We start from the raw sequence: 9,778 nt of genomic DNA on the forward strand, positions 1-9,778 counted from the left end.
ATGAGGTGATTGAAAATACCATGGCTTGGGTTAAGTGCATCTTAGTCTTCAAGGAGATATCTTTGCTCTTCGGCGCTTGAAAGAGGTCTTTTGCAACAGATTTTCCCAATGCAATACATCTTTTAATGTCTTGACTGCTGCTTCCATTGCCACTGATTGTTGAGCCTAGCAATATGAAGTCTCTGACAACTTCAATCTTTTCTCCATCTATCATGATGCTGTTTATTTGTCCCATTGTGAGGATTTTTATTTTCTTTTCATTGAGATATAATCCATACTGCAGACTGCAATCTTTAATTTTCATCACTAAGTGCTCCAAGTTATCCTCACTTTCAGCAAGCAAAGTCATGTTGTCTGTGTAACTCAGGTTGTCAATGAGCTTTCCTCCAATCCCGATGCCATGTTCTTCTTCATATAGTCCAGCATCTCAGATTATTTGCTCAACATACAGATTGAATAAGTATGGTGAAAGGCTACAACCCTGACACACTCCATTCCTGATGTTAAACCATGCAGTATCCCCTTGTTTTGTTTGAACAACAACCTCCTGGTCTATGTACAGGTTCCTCATGAGTACAATTAAGCATTCTGGAATTCCCATTCTTCTCAATGTTATCCACAATTTGTTGTGATCCACACAATTGAATGCCTTTGCATAGTCAATAAAACACAAGTAAACATCTTTCTGATATTCTTTGCTTTGAGCCAAAGTCCATCTGACATTAGCTATGACATTAGTCCTTTAGACTAATTGCTTCCTGTATCTTTGAGTTTCTTCACTTTTCTTTGCTCTGGATGGGGATAGACCAATAGTTGCATCTTAGATGGCCGTTCACAAGCTTTTAAGACCCCACTTACTACTCACCAGCACAGGATATAGAACATTGTCTTTAAGGATTATGTGAGTCTTTTTTATAGTTTCCAAATTTCTCAATCTTATCTTTGATCTTTATAAACTGTTAAAGTAGTTAATTAAAGTCTGTATTCATAATTTCATTATCTAGATCCCTTATCCCTTATAGATCTTGTTCTATCTTTAGTATTCATTCATGATTTCTTCTTATATATCTGGCTATTTTTGATTGAATGCTAGACATAGTGTATGTCTAACAACAGCAATAATTTTCAAAAAACTTTATTATCTGCATTATACTTATGAGGAAACTAAAGCTTTAAGTGTGAGTTAGGAAAGAATCCAAGTTATAATAAGAGTTAAAGATAATTGGTAATGAGGAAATGTAGATGGGTTTTATAGATTACTCTGAGAGGTTTAGCCATAAAGTTAGAAAAGAGATAGGACGTTAGATACTTGGGGAAGCATCATCAGGTAGTAAAACAGTTAACATCTTTTGAGCCCTTATTGTATGGCAGCCACTGATCTAAGTGCTCTACATAAAGTACCTCATTTAATCCATTTTATGAATAAGAAGACATAATTTTCCCAGGCTCACATGCCTAGTAAATGACAGGACTAGAAAAGTTTTCTTGCAGGAGAGCTTTGCATTTGAAACTCAGCTCAAGTTCTCTTTCTGTATCCACTTTCCCCACATCAACAATCCCACATTTTTCTCTCTCCCTTCTCTGATCTCTTAGGCACTTTTCCTTATTGCCAGATACTTTAGCACTTAATTATTTGCTAGTTGTTTGGTGTGTGTTGTTATATTTAAACTTTTTGAGGTTGTGACCCATCTTTTATGCTCTTCCTATTTTCTTGAGAGTTTCTGATACAATGCTAGGCAGGTAATACACACTTGAAAAATACTTGTTTGATGGCATTGATAATTTCATTGATTTAAATATCCCAACAGAAAGTTAATCAAGGAATTATTAGACATAAATACTTGTTTATATTAATTAGTCACACATAAATCCTTCCATTTTATCCATTTTATTACATAGTATTTCCTAGATTAAACAAGCAAACATACAAAACCCCAAACCCCTTACCACCAACTTGATTCTGATTTGTAGGACTAGGTGGTATTTTGTTCTGTTGTACATGAGTTGAAACAGACTCAGTGGCATCTGTGAACATTTCCTAGATTTGTTGTCATTTAGCTAAAACATTTTGATTATAGAGGATCTTTGTTGTTTTTATTCTTTCTAAATTATAGCATGATAGTGTTATATTAAATATCATCTGCACACTTTCTTGACAGGTAGATGCTGGCTGGATTGGATTTTGGTCCATAGTTGGAGGCTGTGTTGTTGGAATTGCTATGGCAAGGTAAGAATATTTTATGTTTAACATGTGAGTGAACAGATGTTTTAAAAAAGCCCAAAATGGGATCTGCGTAGGAAATCCTGGGTAGAGTGGGAGAACAATGTGGAACAAAACTCAAAATCATTAAAAATAAATTTAAAAAAAGGGGACCAGTTTTGCTGGTCTGAGAGCCTGATGGAACCACTGAGACTATGGCCCCTAGCTGCCCTTCAGGTCTGGAATTGAACCCACTCCCATGACTTACAGCCAAACATAAGACAGGCATATGAGCTGAACATTTACGTTAGGTATGCACTCCTTGGAGAGCTCAATCATGGGAGAATAGAAGGGCTGTGAATGCACAGGGAGACAGCTCGGGGGGCAAGAGTGCATGGGAGGGAAGGACACAGGGAAGAGGTAAGTATGGAGAGGAAGTGGGAGGGGAGCTATTCCATTGTGGAAAATTATAATCAATGTCATGAGACATTGTATGGAATATATGTGAGCTGCTGTATGGAAAGTGAATTTGCACTGTAAACTTTAACCCAAATCACAATTTAAAAAAAAAAAAATGCCCAAAAGGAAAACAGACTCCCCTAAATAAACATTTAAACATCAGGAAAAAGTAAAACAGACACAGGGCAGAAAAGTACACTTGCTCAAGTGACAGGAAATTCATATTCACTGGCTAGAAACTTGCTGCTACAATAAACCTTCTCAGGGATAGCCCTTCCTAAAATGTTTTTTCGAGGCTGGAGGTGTTGTTCCAGTGTAATTAAGCTGCCTATCTCCATATTACTAGGGAATAACATCTACAAATGGAACCAAAAGAAGGATGATATAATAATAAAGACAAATTGATTATAATTGAGAATACCAAAGAGTTGAAAAATAATCATTTGAAAGAACATCTCAAAAACTATCCAGGAAAAGGCAGTATCCTGATTAAGCAGATAGTTCTTTCTGGTCTTTTTGGTAGGTATGTTCCTTAGTTATCTCATTTTTATTAAAAACGTCCTATTTCATCACACTCCTTTTGATCTTAACCCATTATGACAACATATTTTTAGAATGAGTTAGAAGGAGGAAAAAGGCCTCATTCTGAAAAAAAGAAAAGAAATGAAAATGTCACTCTTTCAGGTCACTGCTTGTAAAACTATTCTTAGTGTTTGCAAAGAGATAATATTCATTCATTTCCTAAATCATTTTACTCTATCCAATCAAAAACAAAATTAATCAATCAACTCTAGGAGGAAGGGAAGAATCAAATTTTATTTGGGGAGATCAAATAAGATGTGTAAATCACCTCAATATCTAAATACTTAACCTTAGTTGACACAGTATAATACTATATCTAGACCTTACAATTTGTACAGTGTTTCTAGGATAATGAAGGAATAAATTGACATTGTAATTTCTAAATCACTTTATATGAACTTTCTATAAATTGGGAAAATGTATAAAATCTAAAAGCTAAAGAAGAGAAATAGGAAGATAGCTATTTGTAGGAAATCACTGATGATGCAGTATGTTGACCTATCATGTTTGACTAGAATCACACCTATTTTTCTAGTTAAATTTTCCAACCAATTTTAGTGAATCATCATTGATCAAGTACTATTGTGAGCACCAAATAGGTCAAGGGGGGAACCATTACATAGCAGAAACAGCATCTCACATGCTCCTTTCTCCTTATTTTCTTTCTCCGAACTCTTAATTGTAAACTATGTACAGGTATAACTCAAGGGAAAAACTAGAACCAGGATATTTCTGTTTCAAATATGTTGAAGTGGAAGTTCTGAGATCTGAAATCAATTTTTAGTATCTCCTGTGCCAAAAATCAATTTTAAAGTTAGTTTCTTAGTATTACTTTTGGGATCTGTGATATGGAATCTTCTTATAAACATGAGTGCATTGGGTGATTTTTTGTAATTCTGTTGCGAAAGGCCAGTTTGGTACTACTTTGATCCTAATAATGTATTTTGGTGGCATCAGCCCATTTGAAGGTATTGGGTCTCCCAAAATTGCAGAGCACGGTGGTCAGTTTATTCTTATGTGGTCAGGCTCTGTGACACTTACTTACTCACTATTCAACTCTATTCAATTCTGATTCGTACCAGAAAGCTGTTTTATTATTTTATACCTGGTCATATTCCTACCTGATGAGTAAATTCATACAGAATTCCAAAACATAAATCAGAAAACTGTTTGGTGAGCATGGAATTAAGTCAGAGTTTTTTGGATGTTTTTGAGGGACATTTCTGTCAAATTGTGGAGCCTTTTTCAGAGTTCATAAGAATTTTCTACTTGGGAGTTTTTGTGGATGACAGCAAACCTAAATCAGACAAAGGTGCATTTATTTCTCCCACCAAAAGATGGCATCAGCCCTCATAGGAAATCATTTTAGTCTAGCTAATGGTCCATCTCAAAGGTACATAACAACAACGCTTACACACACGATTAACCTTATCATGAGTTTTTGTTTGTTTGTTTGTTTTTTGTCAGATAAATGCAAAACCAAAGATGGTATTGAAAGTGTTAAGGACAGTCACATAATTATAGTAGAAGTGAAAGCAATTTAAAAATTCAAAGTGGAATAAACGTTGGGGTGGGATTATTTTTTTTTTTAAACTCAAATGCCATTTTTTTAAAAGCTAGGAAAAAAGTTCACCTTCCAGTGGTGAAAATACTGTTAACACAGGTAGAGAGCAAACAAAATAAAAAATGAAAGCACATATAGACACACACACACGAACACAAACACACACACATATATATGTATAAAACAGCTGGAAATCCCAAGACATTTAAGCAATGTTTTCTTACATGAACTGTTTTCTTTTGTACTTAAATTGACTAACATATTTTATGTGGGTGGAGGGTAGAAAATCAATATTTCACAGTATTTTAACTTGAAACCCAGTTTTAATAAAACTTCAGTTCATTGTTAAAAAGAAGAAGAAAGTGAACACCATGCTTTTGACAATCATAGGATTGAAGCTTACAGAGAACAAACACACCTACGTCTCAGTGCACAGAGAATGCAGTCACTGAGAACCGCCAGAGGAAAATACAGACACTCTGCATCTGTCATATTGCATTCCAGCATTAATAAGGGTGAGATCAGTTTTTATGCAATAGGAACAATTCTGAAAGATGGAGTAAACTGTTTTTAGACATCACCAGAGGGAGGTGCCTATGCAATCAACATTAATCAGCAGATGAGGAAAAGCAATTGGCCAATGGAAACATTTTGATTGTAATAAAGGATAAGCATCTCTACCAAATGCCTTTTAGTTTAATGTTAACTCAGGAAAAGGAAGGAATTTTGAGTATATAGATTGCTATAAAACTTTAGTTACAAGTTTTGTAGAATAGTGTTTACTATTCCAGAACCCAGGTAGTTCAGTAATTAAAGCACTTGGCTGTTAAGAAAGGTCAGCAGTTCAAACCCACCAGCAATTCCACAGAGAAAAGATGAAGCAGTCTGCTTCTGTGAGATACATACAGCCTTGGAAACCCTATGGGGCAGTTCTATTTTGTCTGATAGGGTCACTGTGAGTCAGAATTGACTCAATGGTGGTAAGTTTTTGGCTATTCACTATTCTAGATGCTACATTTTTGCTTGTATGAAGCGAACAGGTAGAGAAGTAAAAAAAAAAAAGTAATAAGTAAATAAATGACAAAACAAGATAATTTCCAGTACAGATAAATGCTATGAAGGAAATAAAACAGTGTGGAGATGGGATAGAGAGGGCTTCTTTAGATTGGGTGAACATGGGAATCCTCTTTGAGGGGCAAATTTGAACTGAGACCTGAGTGACCTAAAGGATCAGCAGGAATAATAGGTTATGTGAAGATCTGGGAGTGCCTGTGTCCCAGATGGATGGGACAAGTACAAAAACCATATATTGCTGTGGGAACTGGCCTTAGCATATATAAGAAACAGAAACAGGTCTGCCCATTGGAGCATAGTAAGGCACAGGGAGAGTCAGGGCAGAGGCCAGATCATCTTGGGCATTCAGAGCTCTGGTGTAGGCATTTCTGTTTGTTCTAAGTGAGTTTGAGTTTTGAGAGAGCCATATTTACAAATTTATGTGAACAAAGTAACCCATTTTCTAAATAGAAGTAATGTGTGCTAATTATAGAATATTTGAAAATAAAAGTGGAATTTTAAAACTCAGAATCCATCCTGTGTGTGAGAGAAACAAAAGAAATCACAAAACAATTCTTAAAAACAAACAAACAAAAACCTTGCTTTTAAAAGAATGAATAGAAGATCATTCAAGTAATTGTTGTTAAATCAAAGTATGTCACTGCTTTAAATAGTGTGAAAAAACCCACCTAGAATTAATAGATCGTTGTTTCTTTTCAGGTTTGCCGATTTTATCAGGGGTATGCTGAAACTAATTCTTCTCCTCCTGTTTTCTGGGGCTACACTATCATCCACGTGGTTCACCCTGACCTGTTTGAACAGCATCACACACCTGCCTTTAACCACAGGTGAACACAGACTATTTTTACGTTTTGAATAAACTATTTTCAATTCACAAAAATAAAGCTACTCTGATAGTAGGGCGTTTTCTTGCTTCCCATAAGTAATTGTTAAATATACAAAAAGACAGATGTGTTAATACCCTGTGTGTACAGCTATCAAACCATTATCCCATCTAAAGAAAATCCAAGAAATAGCTGATAATATTTCTTTGGTATTTTGCATATGATAAATAAGTATAATTGTTACTCTAAGTTTATGTATCTTGAAAAAGTTTATGTATTTAAAAAATTCATATCATAACTTAATACAGAGATTATTATATTTATAGCCACTATATCATTGTCAACCAGAAAGGAAAAATGTAACAAAGGCAAAAAATTATGACGTTTGAAGTATACGTCAGTAAAATTCTTTGAACCAGCACCTATAGTTTTACTTTATGTTTAGTTTTATCATTATCAATGCAAAAGAGAACTGTGGTAGTTAAGATTGTGTGTCAGCTTGGCTGGGCCTAGTTTTGAGTATCTGGGCAGCTGGATGTAGTTATTCCCCATGGTAAGATTGGTAATCAACTCCATGGTGGAATCTACTAGAGCAGCTGAGTACCTGCCTTAGGGATGTGCTACTTCCAGTATATAAGAAAGAGTATTGAGAAAGGTCTGTAGCTTTTGGCACACTTGACTCTTCCATGCAGCCGAGTCTTCCTTTAGCAGGCTGCCATGTTGTCTGCCAATCTTGTGACTCTTAATGGACTTGAATCAATGGCCTGCCATATGGTTTGGTAATATTGGGACTGTGCCTTTTTACTTTTTTGACCTTGAGTTTGCCAGCCTCAGCAGCCAACAGCTACCTGAGTGAAGAAAACCTCCAGCTCCCTGGGCCGAGAGCAAGAGGCAGAGCTGAAGCCCAAGGTCAAGGGGCTTTCACCCAGCCCCTAGAGCCTGGCACTTTGAACTGAGACTTCTAGACTCCAAAGCTGTAAGAGAATAAACTCCTCTTTGTTAAAGCCACCCAGTTGTGGTATATGTCTGTTAGAGTGGCATGGAAAGTAACCAAAACAAGAACTTGCTGGAAATACCTATATCGTTGCTTGCTTAGTTCATCTAATTGATCTGAAACATTTGTAGTTCTGCTGTTTTTTGTCCTTATTACCATCACTTTGGGATCTATAATAATTTTCTATTGCTGCTATAACAAGCTATTATAAATTTAGTGATCTGAAACAACGCAAATTTTTTATCTTACATTTTTTTAGATTAGACATTGTTTTGGATTTCTAGTACCACTTTAACAGAAAATACCACAAATGAGTTTTTAACAAACAGATTTATTCTCCTGCAGCTTAGAAGGCTAGAAGTCTGGGTTCAAAGTGCCAGCTCTAGGGGCTGAGTGAAAGTCCCTCAACCTTGGTTTCAGCTCTGCCTCTTGCTCCCAGCCCACTGGAGCTGCAGGTGTCTCTTCACTTAGGCGGCTGCTGGCTGCTGAGGCTAACAAGCCTAGAGTTGACAAGTAATGGCGCAGTCCTAAGATCATCAAGTCCAGGAACAATCCTGAGATTGGCAGACAACATGGCAGGCTACAGAATGAAGACTAGGCTACATGCAGGATCCAAGTGTGCCCAAAATTTCCAGACCTTTCTCAAAGCATCTTTTTATATACTAGGAGCAGACCACGGCCCTAAAGCAGCTACTCAGCTGCTCCAGTAGATTCCACTATGAAATTGATTACCAGTCTCACCATGGGGAAAAACTATATCCTGCTACCCAGCCACTCAAAACCAAGCCTAGCCAAGTTGGCACATAACCTTAACTACCACAGAAGTCTAACATAACTCTCACTGGTTTAAAATCAAAGTGTGGCCAGGGCTACATTTCCTTCCGGAGGCTCTAGTGGAAAATCCATTTCCTTGCCTTTTCCAGCTTTGCAAGCTGAGAGAGTTCATGTCCACCAGACCAGCCCCACAAAAAATACTAATGGTAGTTCTGTAGGTGGAAGGGAAGAGACACTAGGAAGTAATTCTACACATAAAAAAGATCCTTAATAAAGAGAAATGCATGAACAAGTATAAAGTCTGGTAAATAAGGTATTCATGCTTGATAATTCAAAATGTTTTGTCCTTCATGTTTTCTAATAGCAAATATATAAAAAGCTAGGCTACAAAAAGTTACAAGGCAAATGAAATATAAAGATATAATTAGTGATAACAACAAAAGGAGGGACAAGAATGGTGTAGATACAGAATTTTTTGTATGTTACTAGAGTTAAGTTGGTACCAACACATTTAATCAGGTAGAAGAAAGAGTCAGTGAATTAGAAGATAAGAGAGTTAAAATTACAGAGGCTGAAGAGCAACATGAACAAAGTCTCAAGAATGTTATAAATACAAGCTGGTGAATATGATATTTATGGTGACCCCAAGAAAATACATAAAAGACATACAAAAGGAAAGGAGAAGGGAACCAAAAAGGCCTACTGTAATAAACCAGCAAAACATAAAAGCACAAAGGATAAAGACAAAGAAGGCTTAAGACACACAACAAATAACAAAATGGCAGAAGTCAATCCTTACCAGTAATTATAGTGAATGTAAATGGACTAAATGCTCCAATCAAAAGACAGAAAGTGGCAGAATGGATTTAAAAAGGAAAAAGAAAACCATGATCTAACTCTGTGCTATTTACAAGAGACACACTTCAACCCCAAGGACACAAATAAGTGGAAATTGAAAGAGATATTCCATGCAAATAATAACCAAAAAAGAACTGGGGTGATGAGCTTAATATCAGACAAAGTAGACTTTGAAACAAAATCTTTTAGAAGAGATAAAGATTGACATTATATAGTGATAAAAGGGTCAACTAATCAAGAAAATTTAACAGTCATAAACTATATGCACCCAAAATTCACATCTTAATGTATAAAGCAAGCACTGATACAATTGAAGGGAGAAATAGATAGTACTATAATAATAATACTATAATAATAGTTAGGAGCTCTGGTAGCATAGTGCCTAAGGCACTTGACTGCTAACCAGAAGGCTGGCGGTTCAAACCCACCAGCCACTCCTCGGAAGGAAG

At 36.1% G+C, this 9,778-nt stretch overlaps 1 protein-coding gene across 1 annotated transcript in view; it reads left to right on the forward strand.

Annotated features, from left to right (window-relative positions):
- The window catches only part of SLC49A4 (solute carrier family 49 member 4), a 157,714-nt gene that overhangs the window by 101,273 nt on the left and 46,663 nt on the right, over nucleotides 1-9,778 (forward strand). The window contains 2 exon segments of the mRNA XM_007943929.1: nucleotides 2,115-2,227; nucleotides 6,579-6,706. Coding sequence (XP_007942120.1) covers nucleotides 2,115-2,227; nucleotides 6,579-6,706 — 241 coding nt within the window.

This window comes from Orycteropus afer, unplaced genomic scaffold, assembly GCF_000298275.1.
Source record: "Orycteropus afer afer isolate SDZICR_OR568_19922 unplaced genomic scaffold, OryAfe1.0 scaffold00114, whole genome shotgun sequence".
In the NCBI taxonomy this organism is placed as follows: Eukaryota; Metazoa; Chordata; class Mammalia; order Tubulidentata; family Orycteropodidae; genus Orycteropus; species Orycteropus afer.